Genomic DNA, 25,747 nt, shown 5'->3' on the forward strand with positions numbered 1-25,747 from the left:
TCCATGAATCTTTCAATCCATTGAAATTTGAATTATACTCACTTATCCCCCTATAAGATACAAGGTGCTACATGAAGATTTAACAAGGAAAGTATTTTTAGTAAGAAATTAACAAAATCCAATTTCGCGATTTTCACAAGATTTCAGTATATATGTAGATTGTGTACAAGTACGAGAACATCGTAATTCAAATGAACATGTAAATTCTACCAAAGCCTAAAATGTAAACCATTTTATTGCATTCTACTAAATCAGAAAAATTAAGACTCAATGTTATCAGTTATAAGCTAACTACTAAACTATAACCAATGATGTATAAATTTTCCAAGTAAATCTGTATGAAGCAAACATAAAACTCCAATAACTTAACTACAAACCAAAATCAGCAATCTAAAATCTACCATGATCATGAATTATGTTCATTCATTCATCATCCTGAGGGAGAGCCTCGGCGCGCAATGGTAACGTTACAGCTTAATAACCATCGAGTCACGTGTTCAAAAACTGGAAATAAAAGTGGGAATACGTGCACTTAGCCACCCTTTTATTCATTGATCATCCTCCAGCCGATCTCAACTCCCCCAGTGCAGCCTTGATTTGATCCTGCACCAGCTCCAACCGCTTCGCATACACTTCCAACTCCAAAATCTGTTGCTTCCTCCACTTCTCATCCACCACATGTCCACCACTCCCTAAACCCAAATAACTCAACGGCATCACCATCGGCATCTGCATCGAATTCAACGATCCAAACCCTGCAATTCCAAACCCTCTCGCCCCAAACGATCCCCCTCCCATGACACCACCACCCATTAACTCCTTCAACACCGGAGTCAAACAACTCCGAACCGTTTCTTCAACCAAACCAGGTATACTATTAATATGCTGCTGCTCACTGTTACAATTATTCTCATAATTCTTATCATTGTTAACATTAGCAGCAGCAGTGTTAGAATTGATAATGCAATTATGATCCTTGTTCAAATTCAAATTCAACCCTAATCCCGATCCTGATCCATCATTAAACAAAACCTGTGGTTTCTCATCGATCCTCAACATCGTCGATCGTGGCCGTGACCTCTTCCTTGACGGCGTGAATTTCTTCTCCCCTGAATTCCCGAGCATCACCGCCTCATATTTTGGCATCGACTGAACTAAATTGAGATTAATGTTAGGGTTATGGTTAGGGTAATGGTTGTTAGGGTTTTGATTTGAATTGAGGTTGATTTCATCTTCATCCAACACATTATCATCAACGACGAAACCGCCACTGATTTGACCAATATTGCTCCAGATCTTGCGCGAAATTTCGAAAGTTGCTTGATCGTGAGGGCTTTTGAATGAAAATTCCTTACCGGAATTGATTTTGTTAAGAACGTTACGGTACTTCTTCTTCAACCTTCGAATCTTCTCAACGAGCTGGTTCTTATTGAAATCGATTTGAAACTTAGATTTGATTTGATCGTAGAACAAAGCAGTGTCATTGTGATGAGAAGATCCACGGTGCGAAGTGTAATCGAGGAAGCCTTGTAAGAGTTCGATCTCGTCTTCATCGGTCCAAAGACGCTGAAATAGTTTACGAGAATCATCGATTGGTTTTTTCTCCTCGATTTGGTTGCGTTTTGAGTCGGAGGCGGTTGTGGCGGGTGAGATCGGAGGTGCAACGGCGATGGTGACGGCGAGGACGGAGGAAGTGGAAGGGAAAGGATCGTTTTCGTCGTCGTCAGGTAAAACGTCGTCGTCTAGTTCTTCTTCTTCTTCTTCTTCGTCTTGTAATAGGTCGTCGTGAGATTCTTCTTCGTCGTCGTCAATGTCTTCATCGCCGAAAACGGTGTCGTGTTGATCAGATGATGCCATGAATCAGAGAGAGAGTTTTTGGTTTGGGTAAGTAGTTTTGGTATTAGGAGGTTATTATCCCCACCATAACATAATCGTTTTTTTTATAATGAAAACCTAACATGTTAATACATATTTGAGGTCAATTCAAATTTAATAGAGAAATATGATGTGACTTGTTTAGGTTATAGTCTGGTTTTTTCTGAGTTCAATTTTCAAATTCGAGTTTGGATTTAGTATAGTTGATATTCACCTCAAACTAGTCGCAAACCCCATTATAAAATTAGGGATAAATACATATATAAAACTTATATGTATATAAAAATTTGATATACAACCTATATATATAAATATATGTTTTGGGCGGGTTCCTGTCGGATTTGGGGATTCTAGCATTGTTTTCAACCCCGCTTAATTTTGGTTTGAGTCAGCACAAATCCAACCTCAATCCATCCTATTGTTATTCCTAGTATTGAAAGGTGATCATTTTTCTCAATAAGTATTATTCTCTTGAACATTTATTATATATGAATTTCTAATAAGAGTAAGTTGTTATTTAACTAACCAATTTCTCTTATATTATTATTATGTTACTTTATATCTTACTTGGATACTCATTTTACCATTGAGGAGATCCCCACCGTAAAGCAAACTCTTAAGATTAATCAAAACTTATGGGCCATTTATTCAAATTTTTAAGGAACCTAAAATGATAATATGAGGCGTTTGGATCTAAAGTAATATAAGGTCAAAGTTGGTATTTAACAATATTTGTAAACGATCTATCTTATATTTCAATTCAGTAGCCTTGTTAGTCTTTGAAATTGCCAAGAGTGATTTACATTGCATTATAAATGTGGTGGAGAAAAATACCTATATGAAGGATTGAAAACGAGCCGAACTGAGTCGAATTAGAACTCAGCTTGATAAAGATTGGTTTAGCCCAAAACTTGATTTGAGTTCGATTGGGTTATTTTTTAGCTCGAGTTCGATTTGGTTAAAGTTCGTGAACTGTTTGGTTCAGTTCGAGTTGGTTCATTTACACAACTTAAATCATTAAATTATTTTAAAAAATAATGCAAAATGTTTTATATATAAATATAACATTGTTTATATATATAATTACAATAAATATAAAAAATAATGCATGCATTATAATAAAAATTAATTTATATAATATATATATCGAGTTAGTTTATGAACCAAACGAGTCGAACTGTATCCAACTTAAGTTTGACTCATTTATTAAACGAACTCAATTTCCAGCACAAATTCGAATCATTTGGTTCATGAACCAAATTTATCGAACTAAATAACGAATCGAATTTTGAACGAATACCGAATTGATTTGATTCATTATCGGTCCTATGTATATCTTAGTCCTACGTATATGTTATGCTTATAGTTAATATTTTTTTACACCGTTAATTACATCAAATTGTATTCATATTATTTATCACATTCTAATATATTTTGGATCACTTAATATAACCCTTGATTTCTGGTCTTGAATCCTGCCGTTATATGTTTATACGTAAATACATATTATATATTATACTATAGGTTATTAATTGTGGATATTTAAGTTTAAACCTATGAAAAATATAAAGGAAGGTAATTGTTGCAAAAATTGTGTGAGAGATAAGGTAATTGTAGTTCATCTTGAGTGTTGAGCACAGCAAAAGGAGAAAAAAGTCATGTGTACATCTCTTTCACATTTTTGGGTAAGGAACTAATCTTTTTTGTGGTTTATGATTGTCCCTTTCAATGAATGTCGCTCCCAGGAATCGAACATTTGACATTTTGATCATCTTAAAAATCGATCTAGCAGAGTCTTACATCATTAGACCAATAGTTTGTCGATAGATTTCTTCATATTTGGTTTCATGGTAACTAATAATTCCATTGAAAACTAGTTAACTCCCATAACTAGTTTTCCCATGCATATAGATTAAGCAATATATATCAGGATGGTCTCCAATCTCAATGAAAACTAGTTAACAGGAAAATTTTGATTATAACATACAAAGAATTTTAAGACACAATAATGTTTATTTCATTTTGTGTGCACAATAATGTCACTAACCTGAAAAGGCATTAATAGTGGAATATGCATAAAATTTACCATCAAACCCAAATTATTGGACCGAACTCCTATTCATTGTTACACTCTCTAGTATTGCAAAATATGAGAGAACTAAAAAGATAATTTTTTTATTTTTATATTATTTAATTTTAAAATTAATAAATATTTAGAACCGTTTGGAAAGAAAATGGTTAGAGAGAAAGATAGTATAAAGAAAGAAAAAGGTAAGAAATATAGGAGATTTTTATATTGTTTGGTAGAAGAGAAAGAAGAAAGAAAAAGAAGAAAAATGTGTTTTATTCTCTCATTTTCTTCTCATAAGTGGAGAGAAAGAGTTTTTATGGGACTCACATAATTTTTTTACTCTCTCCTCTCAACCAAATGGGAAAACTTCGTATTTCTCTTGAACTTCTTTCCCTTCTTTCTCTTTTACCTAACTTACCTCTACCAAACAAAGGCTCACACAAGCTATAAGATACCATCCAAGAATAAACATAAAAACTTTATTCTCTTATACAAATAATATGTTGACCTAACAAGGGATGGTCGGATGAATTTTTGCTTATCGTACAAGGTCAAAGACCAAAGTTTGACTCATGAGAATAATACTTGTTAGAAAGGGTTGAGATATATTATAAAAGGATTTAGTTTTTAGGTGTCTTGTACATTTTCTTGGGTGACATTATGTAGCCTTACTTATCCTCCCACCATGATAATAAATGATAAGCTAAAAAATTTCATCTTAAAATATGCCTTAAGCCTGAATATATAGTTGAACTTTTGGTTACTTGATAGACCTCTTCTTCCTCGCGAACTTTCTAGATTCTCCCTAAATTTACAAACGAAAAACAAAATCCATATGTACATGGACTTTCTGTTAGACCAGATTGCGATTGGAGAGCCTTCAACCACCGAGGAGTTCCATTGTTATCGGAGTATGAGAAAAGTAGAGAATCACAAGTGAGACATCACGTCTTGAACCAAAACCTTAAGACTTTAATTTCATGAGTCTTTTCTACTTATAAATTCTTTCATTTCTCCCCACATATTTAACGTGAGACTTCACACTTGAATAAACCCAACAAGTTGTATATTTCTCTTCCCACAAAACAGACTAGTCAAGAAAAACATATTTCTATACTCTCCAAAAGTTGTACACTTCTCCATCACTTGTTTAACGCTCTTTCTTATATCATACTCTCTTGTCATGGACATTATTATTCGTGTGGGATCATGATGTAGACACTTCTTAATGAGAGAAATATTTCAATAAGTATTTAAACCATAATGAAAAGAATGAGAGATATGATATAAGATTTATTTCTCAGTATGTCTTCCACATAAGTTTGTTGGACCAAAAAAGGGTTATATTTAACCCATGATTAAATGACATATTTTGGTCTATGACAACTGAAAAAAAGTAAACTCTAGTTCTGATATTATATTAAAATTTTATATCAAAATTAATTAATAATGAGAAAAGTAACCCACTTATTTAAGAGAATGAGCAAAGCAAACAATATAAAACTTCCTAAAATGTTATTGAGAAGATCTAAATTTAAAAAAAACCACAATGTTTTGGCTAGGATATTTTTTGGTTAGAGAATTTTATTTGTCTATTTACTCTATTAAGAAATAATGAACATGCAATGGGGATTGAGCCACGTGGCATTGAAAGGACATAGCTTCCCTATTAGGAAAAATAATGAATATGCAATGGGGATTGAGCCACGTGGCATGGGGACATAGAATTGTGAATTTGTGATGAAAGTGAAAAGGACATAGATTTGAGATGAGATAAGGTTTATATGAGATGGCCAATAATCTCTCTCAAAATTGGGTTGATTAATAATTAGTGGATTTCATGATATGCTTGGATGGATATAATTGAAACTAAACAATATTATTTAAAGAATTCCGATAGTATTTTTTTGGTACTATCAAAGGTATTTGTTCATTTTTTTTGAATAAGGAACTAATCTCTTTTGGAGTTTTTGGTTGTCTCTCCCAATAAGTGTGACTCTCAGAAATCGAACTATTAACTTTGGGGATCTAGTGGGGCCTTATATCATTAGATCAACGCCTTAATTCCAACTAGTGTAGCTCGGTTTTTTCTGGTTAGTATTATATTGTTTGGAGAAACTTGATTCATTAAATATAAATTAACATTATTCAACTTTTTTAGGGTTTTTTTCCTTCCAATTTTGGGTAGAATTATATTCATGAAATGGAACAAGGCAAATTAATGAGATGAGTAACTTTTGTATATTTGTCTTATCAATTTGATGCATATGTATGATATTTTTTTTCAACAATAATAGTTTAAATAATATTGTTTAAATTTATATCTTATTATTTTTGAATAAGAAGATAAATATATCTTACTATTACATTATATATTTAGTTAAATTTATATGTGAAACGATATATATTTTTATTGATTTAAAGATACAATTCATATTGTTTAGGCTTGACAATGGACTGGTTTCATTCGAAATAAATGGTATAGTGGTATAAAACTCTGCTAGATTTTTAGGATGACCAAAATGTCAAATATTCGATTCTTGAGAATGAGACTTGTTGGGAGGGGTATCCATAAACCCAAAATGGATTAGTTCAATATCATAAGGTGAAGATGTATCATTGTAATATCCAAACAAAATAAGTAGAACACACTCAAACATGATTCAAGAAGATTTAAATCCTAACTCTCAATAATCTCAATTTCATCTAGAATTTGGAAACAAATATAATTTAGATATCATTAACTTCATCCACTAGATTAAGAAAATTCACTAAATAGAATGGAAGTAAGAGATGATTCAAAAACTTTCTACTAATTACCAACCTACAATATATAATTACTAGAAAAAGATAAATACACTATAGTTCTTTATATTGTCATTGTATGATTTATAATTTTATTTTCAATCATTATCGATTCTTCAAAAAACAGTCTTCCAAATGAAGAATAGATAATAAACTAACTGTAAGTAAATTTTTACACTTTGAATGCATAAATATTACACTCTATCAATGTTATTAATACCGTATCAGTCATCAGATTGGTTAAGGTACTGATATAGTGGTACAACGGTTTAATCAGTGATTCACTAATTAAACAACTTATGAATGAATTTAGATATGCATATATAACATGTTAACATTGAAGTTGGAAAAATCAATAAAAAATCATTTTTTTATATTTTCATTAAAAATTAAATTTTAAATAAAAACCGATGAGTATGATCAATACGGTTCAATTGAAAATTAGTTAGTATAACCAGTTTTGACTGATTTTAGCTGATTTTAATCGATATAATAACATATCGATATAATTATTGTACCATATCAGTATTAAGATGAAACGATTTTAACAACACTACATACTTCACATTTTGGAGAAATATATTTGTCCATTACATCCTAGAATTGACAATTCTTAGACATTTATTTTCACTAAATTCCTCTCTCTCTCTCTCTCTCTATATATATATATATATATATATATCCAATAGAATATATTATAACTAAGATTATCCACATTCTCCAAAGCAAACAATGACAATGTCCACAACTTTGTTCCTTGGAGCAACAACCCCTTTGAGTACCTTCATTTCTAAACACAATTCTTTCTCTCTATACCATCCTTTACACACCAACTTCACCTTCATATCAAAACCCATTAAAACTATTCCAAAACGACATCTCATATCGTCGTTTCACAACAAACCTCAACAACAAAACTCATTCAATATTCTCTCAGACATTATCACAAACACATTGAAGGCACTTCAGAAACCACTCATAGCAACGCTTTTGTTAACTTTGCTTCTAACCCATGATCCCAATAACTCTTCAATGGCGTTAGCTGCATCTGGTGGCAGAATGGGTGGAAGATCATTTTCATCTTCACGATCTTCATCTGGGAGTTATTCAGTGCCGAGAACTTCGTTGTCGTCGTCGTCGGGGGGATTTTCATTCTCGGCGCCGTATTATTCGCCGCCGCCGTTCGGCGGTGGACTGTATGTGGCGCCGGCGTTTGGAATTGGTGCTGGGTCTAGTTTTTTGTTTATAATGGCTGGTTTCGCGGCGTTTGTTTTGGTCTCCGGCTTCCTTTCCGATCGGTCTGAGGGTAGTGTTCTCACTGCGTCAGATAAAACCACCGTGCTCAAGATTCAAGTATGAATCAAATATCACTTCAACACAAATCTTCTATACTCAGTATTATGTTTGCTCATTTTGTCACCGATAAGAAAAAGTTAACAACCATGAGCCTTAGCCTTAAGTCGTGTTTGCGAGTTGAGTTTTGGAGGGGAAATAAATAAAATGAAAACGAGTCACATCTCATATATGAGTTTTGAAACCTTCCATTTCTCTTTCTTACTTTCTCCTAAAGAAAAAGGAAATGGTATTAATTAGTTGGTATAGAAGGTTTTTTCAATGAGTTTAAAATCTATGCACCGATTTACACCGTCACCAGATTATTTACCGTTGATTTGTATTACTTTTGTTTGAAAGTCAATGATAGTTAACATGTGAACGGTGGGAGATTTGCTGAAAGTGTGAAAAACACTTATACTGGCAAAGTATACATATTAAATCATTTTTTCAATTAGCATAATTATAAAAAATTATGTGCAATTCTGTCATTAAGAAAATAAATTAAATTGCTTTAAAAAAAAAAAAGTTATTTTCATGTGTATCAGTTCGTTCCTTCAAAAGTTGAAAACCCAAAAAATGGTCATTAAAAATATCAAATGTTGGTCAAATTAGTTATTTTTGATATGTCTTGTAATACTTCATAACAACTATTTTGATTTACAGCTGCTATCATTGAGTACTAGTTTGAATTTTTATTTCTTGTGGATCAAATAGCTACATGGGAAATCTTTAAGACAGCGTTTAGTGCATGAATAGAACATGATGCAACCTGACAAAAGAGGATTTTTACTTATGTTTTTGTTCTGTCCAATTCTGACATGCCAATTAAATGCTACCTTAGTATTTGTAGTCTTATTTGGTAAGAAAAAAACATGATATCTGTAACAGCACCTATTACATGTTACATTGATAAGTTATTATGGATGCTATGTTTTCATTGGAGACTAGCATCACAAGTGTTCAAAGAAAAGAATTGTACACAATCACAAAATTGCTGCATTGCAGAATGTAATCAGTTTTAGTTAAATTTATTGAGGTGTTGTTCTGAGTTATATATATATATAATTTCTGTGCTTTTTTAGGTTGGTTTGTTAGGGATGGGTCGCTCGATTCAGAAGGATTTGAATAAGATAGCAGAGGATGCAGATACATCGTCTCCTGAAGGTTTACACTATGTATTGACAGGTGAAGCTCCTAAATAAATATGTTAGTTTTGTCACTTTTTTATATCACATGGGTTTATGTATTTTGTTGTAATGTAAGGTTTACTGAACATGTTAACATGGTTAGTTTTTGAAGAAATATAATTGAAAGTTGAAACCAAGTATCGATGATGTATATTTAAGTGAATATTAGTGTTTTGTGATGTTTGTGTTCTTAGGGCTTCAAATTATGGATTATATCTTCTCTACTGCTAACTTTTCTAATCAAAAGGAAAAGAAAGTTTTGGAGAATAAGATGCATTGCAGAGCTTTGATTAATTTGAGTTTTAAGCTTTGAGGTTTCTATATCGTAATACTTCTACGGATCGAATATATTCTTCGTAACTATTATGATTTACACTTAAATTCAAATTTCTGAATAAAGCTTGAATAAATGTGTATGTATCGGGGATGCATTTGGGCTTTGGAGAGTGATATATGCCGGTCAAATCTATCGTTAAGGAAATGTAGAAAATCTTGAAGAGAAACATTTATTTCAAGGCTTAAACAATGGATTACTTGTCATTATTAGCTTACATTAAGATGACTGTATGATTTTCTATTCTAATATACTTTTCTATATGACTTTCTTCTATAGAAACAACACTAGCTTTGCTTCGGCACCCCGATTATTGTATATCTGCCTACTCATCTGTAAGTGATTTCCATCTCCAAAAGCCCTTGTTGGTTTCTTGGCATTAATGTTACAATATCATTGTGTTACTTTTTTGTTGATTAACATCAATGCATAGTACTGTACCAAATGCTGTGATAAATGAGATATTGTAACACCACATTCCACATTATGCTAGTTTATTGCTTCAGTTTAAAAGAGAAATTATTGATGTGGCTAGTGAGGTTCCATTTCAATGCTCTTAAATATTTTTGTGCTTTTTTGTTTGTTTTTAGAACATATGTGCTTAATGTTATAACAGAGTAGTATATTCTGTTTGTACCCTGAAATAATACTCAACTTTGATGTAACTTGCTGGTGATGTTAATTATATCTGATATCTACTAGAAAATGTTAGAGTTCACCGCCGGTGACAAATTCTTCGAATTTTACTTATACTTTGAATTATACTCTAGATTGATGTAAGGAAAGTTGAAGCATTATTTCTTGAAACTTTTTTGCAGGTGGACCTGAAGCGGGATATTGAAGATGGAGAGAAACGATTCAATCAACTGTCGATTGAAGAACGTGGGAAGTTTGACGAGGAAACGTTGGTTAACGTGAATAATATTAAGAGGCAAAGCACAAGAAGCCAGAGATCAAATGGATTCAGCAACGAGTACATAGTGGTATGATGGTTTCTGAATAACTTTTTGATTTGTTTTTTATGTTCTATTCCTGCATGAAAATTTGTTATCTTGAAGCATTGGACTGGTTACACTTTCACTATATACTTAAGAAACTTTGGAAGGGAAGTTACATAATGAAATCATATTATTACAAGTTAACGTGTGCCGAGCGAGTTAGAAAATGATGGTTTTACATACCGTGGAAAATGATGGTTTTACATACCGTGGAAAATGATGGTTCCTGTCATTTTTTTAAAAATAAACCTAGTCGACATGTTTGGTCTATGTCAATAATCATTGCTACAATGAGGAAGGCGAAGAAGTTGCAATTAAACGAAGATAAGGGAACAAACGGGTATAAACCAATCTGAACCAGTGGAGAACCTTTCTCATCTTGTAACTGTGTTACTGCCCAGAATTAAGAATGACTTTAATGTGTAACTTACTTTTGAAACACTTTCAAATTTTTGTAGTGTAGTCCTATCCCAAATGAAGTTTGTGATAAGAGTCCTTGAAAATTCTAACTTTTCCTTTTCAGCTAAATGTACCAAAGAACAACATAAATAGAACACTGCCTCATCATCTTAGCTTCTTTACTAGATGTAAAAGCTTGAAATTTAACACTATTCCTTTCTTTTCCTCCTCTCTCTTGATAGTTATTTGATTGTCATAGTTCATTCATGTCACTCCATCTTTAGTGGTTAACATCATGGATTCTTGCTTTTGCTCCATAATTATAGTGCCTCTTCTCTTTCTAAATAGTATAAGGTCAATATCCATTAACCTGCATCTATGTCCAAAAGGCATGTCTTCCGGTTTTCTTTAAGCGGCAAAGGAAATAGAAGGCAAAACAATTTGTTTGTGGTGTACTTTTTCTAAACTTATACAAGTAATAGACACAATTATACTTTGTTTCCAACTTGTCCTCCGTTATCGCTTAAAACGGCGAAGTTCCATGGGCAGTTTGTTTATCTTTCTTCTAATGTGTTCTTATATATCAGATAACAATCTTAGCGGCTGCTGAAGGACGGCATAAACTTCCTACTATCAATGGAAGTGGAAACTTGAAAGAAGCTTTACAACAGCTTGGAACCATTCCGGCCGACAAATTATTAGTAAGATCGATTATATTTCGGTACTCCTGCTAATTTTATTAGTACATTTCTGTCACCTAATCACTTTATGCTTGAATTTCTTGCAGGCAGTTGAGGTGTTATGGACTCCCCAGAATGAAAACGACACGCTCTCCGAACGCGAGTTACTAGAAGACTACCCGCTTTTACGGCCTTTATAGAATTCTAATGACATGCCCCTGAATTCTACTTCTGTATTTATGAGCTGAAATTGGGTTGTGTGGGCATAGTTGAGGATCACTATATAGATAATTGTACTGAAATAATGATGTTAGAACTGTTTATATTTCTTGCTACTCAATAATGAATGAGTGCCATTACAAAGGGTTGGATCTTAAAATTGATGGTAATAATTGTACAGGTAACAGTAGTGTCAATTCTAAAGAGTATTTACAGTTTTAATCATTCTATAAACTTATAAGGTTGTGTTTTACAATACTTGTATTTTTTTCTTAGAAAAATCACCTCTTGTTAAATTTGGTGGAATGCTTTAGTTTTTGGTTTTATACATCTTACTTAGTATCACAGTATATGTTTTTTTGAATAGTATTGTTCTAGTAAAAAACTGGAGAAGGAAAATACATGGAAAGATAGAAATTATAGACAAGCCTTGGAATTATGTAATTTATGTATAAGTCGAACTAAGACGGAGTATATAGATTTAATGTGTAAATTATGAAGTTATTGAATTTTTAGTGAGATAGCATATATTATCTACTCTCTTCATCATATTCCTGTCAAAAGAGAATAATGTTTTATTATATAACAATCAAGCCTTTATTTTATTAGTAAATTACATGGATCGAACGCGATATAATGTTTTATCATAAATCATATTTATCGACAAAACATGAATCTTTAAGTATTTCTTAATCATTTCGTCTATGATTTTTTTATCTCCTTTTTCTTTGAGAAATTGAACTAGTCCATTTGATCTATTTTCCCTAAGTGGGCTTCTACCAGCCTCTTTCATACATATCCAAACCATCTAAGACGCAATTTTACCCATGGTTGAATCTCCATGCACGTTAAATTCAAAGTAAAAAAAATGGTAAGTTAAAATCAGGTAGGTTCAATGATTGTATAAACATATACATAATATACAACAGAAATCAATTAGTTCATCATACAATTATATATACACAACATTAATAGTGAAGGAAACTGTCCTGTGTAGAAAGTCTGAATGCAACAACACTTTGCAGTAACCATACCTTAACCATAAGAACACAGTACCTCAGAATTTTGGGTTATTTGGTGTTCAAAATTAAGGTTGTTTTTTGGGACTTGAGATTGGAAATGGAACCATAATTGCAGCAATTATCAAAATGTTTCAAGTGAATACCATAGTTACCTCCTTTTAATGTTTCTATCAGTGAATGTGACATGATTTTATGTCCTGTGAGACCAAAACAATTGATCCTTAAGTACCCTTAACTCCATTTTGTATTTTGCTCTTAGCCATCATCTCAGTTCTTGTTGTATTCTCTTTCTCGTACCCGTCCTCGAGGCCGCAATATAAGGAACGGATAGTAGGGAAATAGCGAGTTCCTGGTAAATCTCTTAAGGTGTTTTGCGCATCGGGAGCTAACTTGTTTTCCCAAACATCCTGTCCTCGATCATCTTCTGATACTGATTTATCTAAATGCTGATCAGAATGGCTTCGATTAGACTCTATTGGATTCGGTTCATGACTTTCGTGCTGATTCCATAACTCCAAGTACTGCAAGCACTGTGATTTGGTTGAAACATTCGGTGCATCCTCTCCATCATGTTTGTCATACTCGTTGGATTGGAAGGTAATTTCCTCAAACCGTCCATGCATTGAAGCACATCCATGGCATTGAAGAAATTGTATGTTCTTTCCGTCTTGATCGTGTGAAAGAAAATCCATAAGAGAGCCATTGGAAGTATGATTAGACACACAATTCTGACAGAAACCATGATTTGCAGACTTGGGAGTTTCCTCGATTCCTGATCCCGACCTCCATTTGGGAACCAAGGAAGCAATTTCACCATCTATCATATCCGCTATTCTGGTAACATCCTGATCGGTAATGTCGAGTTCCGCAACCATTTCAGATGCTACACACATTGCTGTGTCCATCTCTACATCAAATGGGAAATAAATATTCCGTATACGGCCTGCCACACGATTAAGTCGCAGACTATTAAACTTAATGAAAAAGCAAAATCATCGGTATGAAGTACAAACAAAGTAAAAGTGGCATCCTTACTGTCTTTATCCGCGATTCTTAGTCTCAAAAAGATGCCACCATTATCATCGTGCCTCTTGCCTTTGATGCTTATGTCAACATCTTCAGAGGATTCTTCATCATCATGGCACTCGAAAAGTTCGATTCCACTAGCTTCAATCTCGGCTGGAGTATTACACCATTCTCCTTCAAAACTAAAACCATTTGAGTATTCGGCACTGATGTTATTATAGCTCTGATGAAGATCAAAGAGGTGGTGACTTGTTAGAGGACTGTGATCCCATGCTCTGCCATTTACTGGCCCGAAATCATATTCGTAATCGTCACTTCGAAGAAAAGGATCATCTAGAAGCTCCCTTGCAGAGAGCCTAAGAGACACGGTTGCTAAGCATTTCTCAATAAATTCTCGCACTTCCGTATCCTTCACTTTATACAAAGAATCCGGTTTTTTACCCTGAAGATGTAAAATGTCAATGATATCTCGCAATTCCGAGAAGCAAAAGAAAAACTTATCATGAAGAAAAGAGAAAGTGAGCAATCTTACAGAAATAACTTTCTTGTATATTTGTGCTGGATGGTTACATTCACTATAAGGATATTCAAATGTAACCATTTCCAATACACACATCCCGAAGGAATATATGTCAACTAGTTCATTATATGCCTCTTCATATACTTCTGGGGCCATGAACTCGGGCGTTCCTGCGAAAATAGAACTGTAACAGATGAAACTCTAACTAGAATTACCGATCCTTGTTCAAATCAACCCTCGAGACATCTAAAACAACATCAACCGCACAGAATATATGACAGTTTCATATCCTATTGCGATCGCATTTTCGAAACAAGACATCAATTAAGTGAATCAACTAAATTTCGGATTGGAGATGCCTGAATCATTTTCTTCATGAAATTATTTAATCCTTATGCATTGTCATTGTAAGGAAGTTTTAGACCAACATCCGATGATATTTTTACCCTTAACATATCAACGGATTTTTTTTACGCTAACGCTGCATACTACTTTAATTCTATGCTTTATATTGGCATGGAGAAAGAAAAACATACCTACACAATGATCGGCCTGAGATTTTCGTAGAATTGCTGCAAGGCCAAGATCACCAATCTTAACTTCTCCTTGATTTCCATTGACAAAAATATTATCACATTTGAGATCTCTATGAATTACAGGGGGATCATGACTATGAAGATAAAGAAGTCCTCTTAAGATCTGTCTACACCAATGCTTCACAGCTCTGATGTTAACTCGCTTATGCTTTAGCCGATACCTATTCCGATAATCAAAAATAAATACGCGAACGAATTAGAACACGAAAACACGCAAATGATAACAACGAACATATATAATTTGCAACTCCGGAGAGAAAACTCACTGTCTAAGAGTACCAGAAGTGAACATTTCAGTAACAAAGTTGATATTTCTATTAGAAGTATCCACCCAAGATGTGTAAAATTTCATAATATTTCTATGTTTCAATGTTTTCAAAAGATGAATTTCACAGTATAGTCTCTCAAGATCTTCAGGGCTTTGAAGAAAATCATAGAGTTTAACTTGGTTCCATGCAACTTCAATCCCTTGATACTCATCAAATGCTCTATATCTGCATCATTTCAAAACCCAAATCAAATACCAGAAATTAAAATAAATAAAAACTACCACATACCCATTTCTACAAACTGGAAGAAAAACAAAGGGAAGCTTCAGTTTTGATGTAATCAGTATCACACAAGTACAAAATTACCGAGAAGGTCTTGGCGTAGTCCCAGAAAAACCAAAAGGTAAAGGTTTCGATTCATTGGACTAACACTCGTTGAGATTAGTTCCTTACCAACAGTGTTGTGATATCCTTAGTAATGCAAAGAATCCAAGTACAAAATTATCGAGAAGGTCTTAGCCTAGTAGTGTAAGATCTCTCTATATCCCAGAAAGACTAAAAAGTCAAGGTTTCGATTCATTGGACTGACACTCGTTGGGATTAGTTCCTTACCAATAGTGTTGGAATATCTTAGTAATACAAAAAATCTAAGTACAAAATTACCGAGAAGGTCTTAGCCTAGTGGTTTAAGATCTCTCTATATCCCAGAAAGACTAAAGAGTCAAGGTTTCGATTCATTGGACTAGCACTCATTGGGGGCAGTCATGCATCCCGAATTGGGTTAGTTTCTTGCAAATAGTGTCGGGATATCATTAGTAATACAAAAAAACCCAAGTACAAAATTCAATCTTTTAAACAAAAAACATTTCTTTTTAAGAAAAAAAAAAACAGAAGAAGAAAATGGGTGTAATAAGATGAGTTTTGATTCATACACTGTTTTGAAAGCACCCTTTCCTAGGATTTCATTGTACTGCAACAAAACAAACATGAAGAAAAAAACATCATTAAACTTCAAACTGAAAACAAAATATTACAAGAATGAAAATTAAGATATGAAAAAAATTACTACTCTGCCATATCTTCCACTTGGATCAACTTCCACAAACTCAGAACTATAATCTTCTTCAACCTCTATCACACTATTCATTCTCTATTTTCTACTTTAACTTCTCTTTTTTTCTTCTTCTTATGATTATGAGATTTCTCCTTAACTCATTCCTTCTATTGTTCCACATTAAAACATAGGCAAAGACCATAAAGAAAAAGAGTAAGAGAGAAGAATAATAATGAATAAATAATAATTAAAAGTTATATAATAATACAAAATTGAGAAATAATTGACCATAGTCATAGATAGAAAGTGAGTGATAATATAAACTTTGAGGCATCAGGAGCAATGTTGTGAGAAATGGATTGGACAGGGTGGTCCAACCGGTTTGACCGTTGATTAGATTTGAAAAATAATTTTGATTTGCATTCTTAACTGAATGAGTGGTTAGACTACTTTGAACTGAAAATATTTTGGCCTGACTATGTTAAACAACAATATAATTGTACATAATTATTAATCATATAAAATTATATATTTATAAAATTATATATAAAACTATATAGTCTGACCGGATGGTTTAACCATTTAAACTGGTTAAATCTAATACTAAAAAAAAGTTGAGATAGCTAAGTGGTAAATTCCAAATTTTGACCAAATTTTCAGTTTTTGTGCCAAGGAAATATAATGTTCGAGTTTTGCCTTCAATATTTAATGATCCATTTAAAAATTTTGCCTTCAATATTTAAATTTTTTGGATTACATGCTTTCAATTTAAAATTAAATGAGATTTCCTTCAATATTTTCCTACTTGATTTTTTTTTTGTAATGTATACATTATTTTTGCATTCAATTATTAGATGAATGTATAAAATATATAATATGAAAATAATTTATACATTGCTTAAAAACTAAATGCAAGAATAATTTGTACACCTCAAAAAACCAATCTGAAAATAATTTATATAATCACAAAAATTTATATATCACAAAAAACCAATCTGAAAATAATTTATATATCACAAAAATAATAGGGTATTTTAGTTGAGAATGATTAATGTAATTATTTAATATTTTGAAAGGAAAATTTGAGAAAAAAATTATTAAAAGTTCATTTCATTTTTTAAATGCGACTTCAAATACCATTTGGAAAAAAAAATCATGAAAGCTACTTTTTTTTAAAAGTTATAAATTACTTCTTATTTTTCAAATGAACAACTCTAGTAGCTTATTGATTTAATTAAAAATGTAGAAGCAACATGAAATAGGTACTAATGCTTTCATTAATATGTTTAATCATTACTTTAAAATACTGAAATTCTCTAGCATAAATGGATTCTACTTTTCAATGTGTTTGACACAAATTGTAAAATATTTTAAAATTTTAATATTTATATTCTATCTATCATTCATTTGTATTATTTTTATTTAAAAGTTAATGATAATTATTATATAAATGTAAGTTATGCATTGAAAATGTAAAAAAAATATTTACTTTGTTAGTTATACCTATTAAATCAATTGTTTAATAAAATTAAGGTGATAATAATGATAATTTCTATGAAAAATTTGGTTAGGAATGTTAGAGTCTTAGATTTGAGGAGACTCTTCAATGATTTACTTTGACAAGATGAATAAAATAAGAGAAAAGTGAAAAATGTAAAAAAATTATACATTGTCAGTCTATCATTTATCATAATTTTTAATTATGATTAACTTTTAAAAATAAAAATAAATAAATGATAAATAATATATTAATTGTATATAAATTTTTATATTAACGATCCATAAATATTACACACATAAAATAAAATAAAGTTACAACCTTCAATGGCTACAATTGCTTTTATGTCCTTCCATGGTTGAAAACTACGTTTGGTGTTTCTTCCAAAGCCATAGATTTGAGTGAAATTCTTTATTAATTAATAACATTGAAAAGTGAGTAATAATTGGTTAAAAAATTGGGTGAGATGTACCAAACAAAAATTTGGTAAAGTTGTAGATACATTGAAATTATATTAAGGGTAACACCCTTTTTTCCCTCTCGTATTCTTGATATATATTTAATAATAAGAGTAAATTACATTGAAATTCAATGAATTTTAGTGAAATTATACAAATCATACTTTATTTTTCTACACCTACATAATACTTCCTAAATTTTATATTTTTATTACATTGATCACCACCCATGTATGAGAAATAAATGTAATCTTTTAAACAAAAAATATGATAAACGTAATTAAGTTAAGTAAAATATGGTATATTGTGGAGAGAAATCTAAATATTATACAAATCAATATATTTTTATTATTTTTTGTTACAAAATGCATCAACAATAATAAAGACGTATTGATTCATATATTATTTGGACTTATGTCTACAATATATCATATTTTGTTTAACTAAATTGAATTTATCACATTTTCTGTTTAAAAGATTACACTTATTTTTCATGTAGGGGTGATCTATGTAATGAAAATATAAAAATTAGGGATTTGTGTAGGTGCAAAAAATAATTATTTATGTAATTTCGTTAAAACTCGGGGATGTCAGTGTAATTCATTCTAATAATAATAATCTATCTATAAAAAGTACGAAAAGAAAACATTTGTATATTTCAAATCCTCATGATTTGTATAATAGCCTAGTTTTTGTTCAACATTTACTGTAAAAGTTTAGTATAGTTGTTTTTTTATAAATTAAATATACTCATTTTCGCTCCTCAACTTACAAAGATTTTTTTCGTCAAACTTTAATATAAAAATTCAACATAAAATTATATTTATAATTTAGAATCTCTTTCTTTATTTACCGCATAGCTTAACAAATGTATCAGAATATGCATGAGAGTATTATATCATGCGATTTTGTTAGCATTATAATTTAGAGTATTATAAAATAAATCTTTTGATATTGACTTAGTGATGTAAGACGTTATTAGACCCATAATAATAAAAAGTCAATGGTTCGATTCCCAAAATAAATTATTCATTACTGAAAAAGGTGAGAAAACAAAAAAAATGTTTTATATATAGAAAATGATATATATATATAGGTACTATTGAAGCTTTATTTGTAAATCATATAGAAAGTATCATTCATTTCTTAAATAAAAATATTATTATATATGAATAATGTATATTCAATGAACGAAAAAAGAGAAAAATTGTACGGAGTATATGTTTTATACATTATTATTGTATTATTTATTACTAATTTTTAATTATTATTGACTCTTCATTAAAAATAATACACATAAATAGTAAATAATATAATGATTGTGCATAAATTTTTACACTAATACAATCCTAAAAAATGAACATATATGTATATATCTATACTATATATAAAGTTAAAACTTGAAATAACTATCCTATAATTTTGTTTTCCTATTTTCCACTTAATATTTTTTATTTCTAAAGTAACCATATAATCCTAGATAACTCTAATTAATATATCTCACTCTAAGTTGTAAATTATAATAAATATAAAAAATATAAAAATTATAACATGACATATATCTAATAAAAATATTTTAATTATATAAAAATGTGAGTCCACAAATACGAAAAATCATATTATATATTTGGACATGGAAGATTCGAAATGAGACTTGTTATGATGGATTCCGTAAGTGCCGTACGGTGTATAGTCAAAAGTACAGAAAAAAGCATCCACACGTTAACGCCAAAAGACAAAACCCAATAACCTAAACAATTTTATTCAATTTTATAATTTTCTTTCTTTCCAAACATGTAAGGTCAAGCTTTAGTATTAATATATAATAACACTATTCTAAAATAAAATAATCACTGTTTTTTTAACAAGTTAGTCTAATAATATAAGTTTCAACTAGATCTTCATATACCGTATTATATCAAAGTTCAAATGTTCGATTTCTGATAACAACACTATTTAAAAGAAAGAGTTACATAATCTAAAAATGATAAGTTCTTACCTGGATAAGATGAATAGTTGTACAGCTGGTTAGATAAAAAAAGTTAAAAAACCAACCATTAAGAAAAGAAATTAAAAAAAAACAATCGTGAATTATAGGACAAAAAGATGAAGAAAAAACAACGTAACAACAATAAAAACAGCTAATTTGAGATGTCATAATCATTGAATATAATAAATTTGTAAGGTACGAAGATAAACCCGTAACATGTTATATAAATCTTTCAAAGCATTAAAAAATGGTACCTTAATGTATGTTAATAATAATAATAGGACTGAGATCATTTGTCTTAAATGATTATATATTTTCAATTAGAATATTATTTTTTATTTTTAAATTTTTTTTATTCATATAACAATATGTGATAAACCCGAAATATGGAACGAGATATCGTTGAAAACATGTGATCCGTGTTTATAATAATAATATATAAGTACGAATTATCTCCTATGTAAAGTGGGCATGTGTGATGTTTGGAGGTTAGGGTGCATTGAAGGGCAATTACAACACATGCACACGTAAGTGGATTCAATTTACACCTTTAATTTCTTTTTTCTAATTCTTCTACGTGTTCAATATTGTATATCTATTCTAATATTTGTTAAACAATCAATCAATAACTTAACAATAATATATTATTGTTAATAGCAATAAAATTATTAGAATAGAATTATTAAGTAAATTATAAAAAATTCTTCAACTATTTATCTCTCTTTTTCTAGCTTTTGATTAATCAAATATTATATATATATATATATGTGTGTGTGTTGAGACATAGCAAATTAAATAAAATACAGAAGTAAATACACAAATAGACATGGACATCCAAGGCAGTTTCTTTAGGATTAGAAATAAGTGATTTTATATTGTTAATTAAATGATTTATTTATTTATAGATATATAGTGTAAAATCAAAATAGTCAACTTTTTATTACGTTTCAGATTTTGTGCTTTCTTTCTCTTCTACAGAACAAATTATAATATAAACCTACCCAAAGCAGATTATGAGATATTTTGATTATAGAAATAAATGATTTTGTTGAAAATAACCTCAACTACATACACGTAAGTTCTCATAACCAATCCTCTACTTTAAACATAGTATACAAAAAATAATAGAATATTCGTAAACAATCTCATTATTAATATTTAATAATATTCTTTGCCGATAAAAAAAACATTTGAAAGCATAATTAATTGGTTCAAGCAGAATAAGTATATGTTTGTCAAGTTAACAATTCATTACATAATAACATATATATCCTATTACTATATCACTTATCACATGCATTATACATAGAGTGTAAAATCTACATAACCTCATGTGTAAATATTTATATATATATACTACATCATCTATTATTTATTTTGATTATGTTTTTGAAAAGTTATTGATAATTAAATATCAATAATGAATAACGTAATAATAATATATAAAACTCATACACTAGTTGCATACATTTTTTCTCTTATACATATATCTCTGTTTTATTGGAACTTATTATAACCCACTCCACTATCATTGCTTCTAAAGATTATTGTTTTGTACTACTTTTGGTCATCCATTTATAATAAATTATATTTTACCTGTTTTAAAAAATGAAAATTAGTCTAAGTCTTTTAGCCTATATGAACATTTTCTCATAAATATTTCTGTATCGGGTATTCTCTCACTCAGTGGGTAAAGAATTAATTACTTTCTATATGTGACTATTCATTTCAACAAATATCATTCTCAAAAATCGATTTAGTCTTTCTGAGATTTAGTCATATCTTACATCTCAAAATCAACTCATTGTTGATACATTTTCTTATACGTATATATATTTAACGAATCATAGTGATACATTAGAAAGCCAATAATATTTCTTTATACATAGGATTGATGAATCCTAAAAAACGATAAAATTAAACCTATCACGGGTACTATATATTTCAATTCATTTACAAAATATAATAAGATGAAATAGTGAATACTTTTATAGGGGATATAATGAATTTCTTTAATAACCTCTTCCTCTAAAAATAATCATAGTAAATCATATATAATAAATACATCAAACATGAAAATAAAGGCAACACTTAACAATCAAATCCAAACCTATTTAGTTAAAAAATATAATATTTATGTACTATCAGTGTAAATATTTATACATAATTACTATATTATTGAATTACTTTTTTTGAAAATTCAATTTTGATTAAATACAAATAGTGTACTTTGACCAAAAAATATCGGGAAATTTACAGATGTGGTGCACCTTGACCAAAAAATTACGGTTTTGGTGCACCTTTTAGAAAAATTATAAAACTAGTGTAACTTTATAGAAATCGGTAATGGAATTGCCGATTTATGTACTTTTTTTTCTCTCTCCTCCCCCAAAATCGGCACTGGAGAGGGAGTTTTATTAAAATATAATTTTTTTAAACTCTCCCCTAAATCGTCAATTGGGGAGTTTTATACTTTTTATTTTTTTCTCCGCTAAATCAGCAACCGGAAAGTTTTTGATTTTTTTTTAACTTGTGGGAGTTATATTATTAGTTTGAGGGTTTAATTTTTCAGACACAAATCCTAACAACGCACAACATAATAAATTTTGTCAACCATAACGCTAATAACAGAACACAATAATGAAAAACACACATAATATTAATATAAAAAAATACATAAATCAAAAACTAATAATATAACTCCCACAAGTTAAAAAAATCAAAAACTCTCTAGTTGCCGATTTAGGGGAGAGAAAAACTAAAAAGTATAAAACTCTCACATTGACGATTTAGGGGAAGTTTAAAAAAAATTATATTTTAATAAAACTCCCTCCCCAGTGCCGATTTTGGGGGAGGAGAGAAAAAAAATACATAACTCGACAATTCCATTGCCGATTTCTATAAAGTTACACTAATTTTGTAATTTTTCTAAAAGGTGCACCAAAACCATAATTTTTCTGTCAAGGTGCACCACATCTGTAAATTTCCAAAAAATATCACATTCATAGTACTCTTAGATTAAAGTATGCAACATCTAAATTTGCAATAAAGTTGAAGAAAAGGTAGTGACAAAATCAACTACGGAAAGTGTACAAATTAAAGGTTGTTTTACAAGTCATGCATTGTGTCGTGTCCCATATGTTTATCTTAAAGTGACCGAAAGGAACATTCATGTGCATCCACTAACATTTACAAAAACAATAAAGCATGCATTTATAATCTTGTCTGGTTCTTCCCATGCAATGTATGTGTTACTTTTTTTTTTATCGGCCTTGTTAATATGTTGGTATTTTGTTGTGGGTGAGACTCCATTCTCAACCTTCTACATCCTACCATCAAATCACTCTTATAACTCTCATTTTTGTTGATGATAGGATTCGAACTCACAACCTCCTGCACTTCATTCCTTACGATAACTCTTTTCATTATCAAACCATCTTATGACTCTCAATGTGTGTTACTAACGTGCTTAACTTCATTTTTCTCAATCAATAATCAAATTTGGTTCTAGTTCGTAGGTTTTAGAAATGAAAAAATATATATTTGGAGAGATTTTACCCATCAAATTAATGTGTTCTAAATGGAGGAAGATTATTGGGAAATTAAACTCAAATATAGTTAGAATTCCAATTAATAATTTTGCTCAACTTTTGAATTTTACTAAAAGTTGCAAGTTTGATTCTACAAGACTAATTAATTAGCTACAAAATTCGGCTAATAAAAATTTAATATATTGATAATGCAAAAGTTTGTTACACATATTATACAATTAATTATTATTGACTTTTGAATAAAAATAACATATACGAATAATGTATCAACTATATATAAAACTCAACCTTAAAAGCACATGAATATTAAACTCTTTCTCGTTCCTCTAGCTCAAAAAAAACATATATTTTTTCTAGAGTCGATTTATACTAACATAATTTTTTTTAAAGGGTTATATACTAACATCATTGGGGTAAAATTTAGTGATGTAAGATTTCATTAGATAGTGTTAAATAAAGAATAACCAACAAGATGTTGATCAAGTGGTGTAAGGTTTCATTAGACTCTTAATGTCAAAAGTTTGATTCCTGAGAGTGACACTTATTAGGAGGAGTAACCACGTAACCCGAAAATAGATTAATTCTTTACCCAAAAGGGTGAGAGATATTCTTCGTAGTACCAAAAAATCAAAGGACGATGAATATTATATATATTATTGAAAGCCTTAACTTGAAATCTTAAATTAAGTGATTAAATTTTAACATCCTTCTTAAAACTCACCTAATGCACGCATGGGAACATCCAAATTTTGCTTAACCATTCTCCTTATAGGTTAAACCATTTAGAGTCTGAAATTGTATTTAGAGATTAAAACAAAAACAAAAAATGAATTAAGATAGAAAAAAATAATGTTTGGCAAATTTTGAAAAATCAATATAGTTGATATTTGGGTAAAATAACGACCACTAGATAAACTCATCCAGCTAAGAATGTGGGACATTGAATACGTATAGCAATTTAATAATTTTTTTACTAAGAGTTAGAAAGTGGATCTTTTTCAATATCATAGGAGATGGTGACATGTAGTCTTTCAGATTTTTTTATCAAAGTTGAAGGTTTGATTTCTAGGAGCAACATTTGTTGAAAGGAACAACCACGAATCTCGAAAGAGATTAGTTTCTTACTCGAAAATGTGAAAGGATTTCTGGGAGCGACACTTGTTGTGAAGAACAACCACGAATCCTGAAAGAGATTAGTTCTTACTCGAAAAGGTAAGAGGATTTTTGGGAGTGATACGACACTTGTTATGAAGAACAGTCACGAATCCCGAAAGAGATTAGATCCTTACTTGAAAAGGTGAGATGATACCTTGATAGTATTAAAAAAAATAAAAAATTATAAATTATCAAATCAACATACATCATCAAATTTACGGGTGTACAAAAGTTGAATGTTCGATTTCTGGGAGCGACACTTATTGTGAAGAACACCCACGAATCTGAAAGAGATTAGTTCCTTACTCGAAAATGTGACAGGATTTCTGGGAGCGACACTTGTTGTGAGGAACAACCACGAACCCTGAACGAGATTAGTTCCTTACTCAAAAAGGTGAGAAGATTTCTAGGAGCGACACTTGTTGTGAGGAACAACCACGAACCGTGAAAGAGATTAGTTCCTTACTCGAAAAGGTGACAGGATTTTTGGGAGCGATACTTGTTATGAGGAACAACCACGAATCCTGAAAGAGATTAATTCTTTACTCAAAAAGATAAGAGAATATCCTTGATAGTACCCAAAAAATGAAAAATTATAAATCATTAAATTAACATACATCTCATATTCTAGTACTAGAGAGTTCAGTATTAAAAAAGATTTGATCTAATTAGGTTATGGGTGGGCTAGTGGCTAAGCTATGTACC

General features: G+C 30.4%; 3 protein-coding genes across 5 annotated transcripts; 1 reads left to right on the forward strand and 2 right to left on the reverse strand.

Moving 5' to 3' along the window:
• LOC109330299 (probable transcription factor At3g04930) lies at positions 208-1,919 on the reverse strand. Of its 2 annotated transcripts, XM_019564447.1 has the most exons (2): positions 1,801-1,919; positions 208-1,761 (listed from the first exon to the last, which is right to left on the reverse strand). In XM_019564447.1, the coding sequence occupies exons 1-2, from the start codon at positions 1,855-1,857 to the stop codon at positions 556-558; spliced, it is 1,263 nt and encodes a 420-aa protein (XP_019419992.1). In that variant the 5' UTR covers positions 1,858-1,919; the 3' UTR covers positions 208-555. The 2 variants fall into 2 exon arrangements, with proteins under 2 accessions (XP_019419992.1, XP_019419991.1); XM_019564446.1 differs by having other exon boundaries at positions 208-1,919.
• Positions 7,427-12,125, forward strand: LOC109329939. Its single transcript, XM_019563852.1, has 6 exons — positions 7,427-8,104; positions 9,169-9,271; positions 9,887-9,942; positions 10,426-10,590; positions 11,592-11,705; positions 11,792-12,125. The coding sequence occupies exons 1-6, from the start codon at positions 7,484-7,486 to the stop codon at positions 11,882-11,884; spliced, it is 1,152 nt and encodes a 383-aa protein (XP_019419397.1). The 5' UTR covers positions 7,427-7,483; the 3' UTR covers positions 11,885-12,125.
• LOC109329938 (probable serine/threonine-protein kinase WNK9) lies at positions 12,779-16,604 on the reverse strand. 2 transcript variants are annotated; one of them, XM_019563850.1, is made up of 7 exons: positions 16,406-16,604; positions 16,269-16,306; positions 15,334-15,561; positions 15,008-15,228; positions 14,484-14,641; positions 13,961-14,393; positions 12,779-13,868 (listed from the first exon to the last, which is right to left on the reverse strand). In XM_019563850.1, exons 1-7 carry the CDS (start codon positions 16,481-16,483, stop codon positions 13,147-13,149), a joined length of 1,878 nt encoding a protein of 625 aa, XP_019419395.1. In that variant the 5' UTR covers positions 16,484-16,604; the 3' UTR covers positions 12,779-13,146. The 2 variants fall into 2 exon arrangements, with proteins under 2 accessions (XP_019419395.1, XP_019419396.1); XM_019563851.1 differs by lacking the exon at positions 16,269-16,306 and having other exon boundaries at positions 16,406-16,603.

This window comes from Lupinus angustifolius, chromosome LG16 (genome assembly GCF_001865875.1).
Source record: "Lupinus angustifolius cultivar Tanjil chromosome LG16, LupAngTanjil_v1.0, whole genome shotgun sequence".
NCBI lineage: Eukaryota > Viridiplantae > Streptophyta > Magnoliopsida > Fabales > Fabaceae > Lupinus > Lupinus angustifolius.

Excerpts from the sequence above, each read along its gene's own strand:
- LOC109330299 (XM_019564446.1), bottom strand. The coding sequence starts at position 1,857 with ATGGCATCATCTGATCAACACGACACCGTTTTCGGCGATGAAGACATT.
- LOC109329939 (XM_019563852.1), top strand. The coding sequence starts at position 7,484 with ATGACAATGTCCACAACTTTGTTCCTTGGAGCAACAACCCCTTTGAGT. Across the intron at positions 8,105-9,168 it reads CCACCGTGCTCAAGATTCAA|GTTGGTTTGTTAGGGATGGG; the intron begins GTATGAATCAAA and ends GTGCTTTTTTAG. Across the intron at positions 10,591-11,591 it reads TCAGCAACGAGTACATAGTG|ATAACAATCTTAGCGGCTGC; the intron begins GTATGATGGTTT and ends CTTATATATCAG.
- LOC109329938 (XM_019563850.1), bottom strand. The coding sequence starts at position 16,483 with ATGAATAGTGTGATAGAGGTTGAAGAAGATTATAGTTCTGAGTTTGTG. Across the intron at positions 15,229-15,333 it reads ACTTCTGGTACTCTTAGACA|GTATCGGCTAAAGCATAAGC; the intron begins GTGAGTTTTCTC and ends TTATCGGAATAG. Across the intron at positions 14,642-15,007 it reads TCAGGCCGATCATTGTGTAG|GAACGCCCGAGTTCATGGCC; the intron begins GTATGTTTTTCT and ends CTATTTTCGCAG.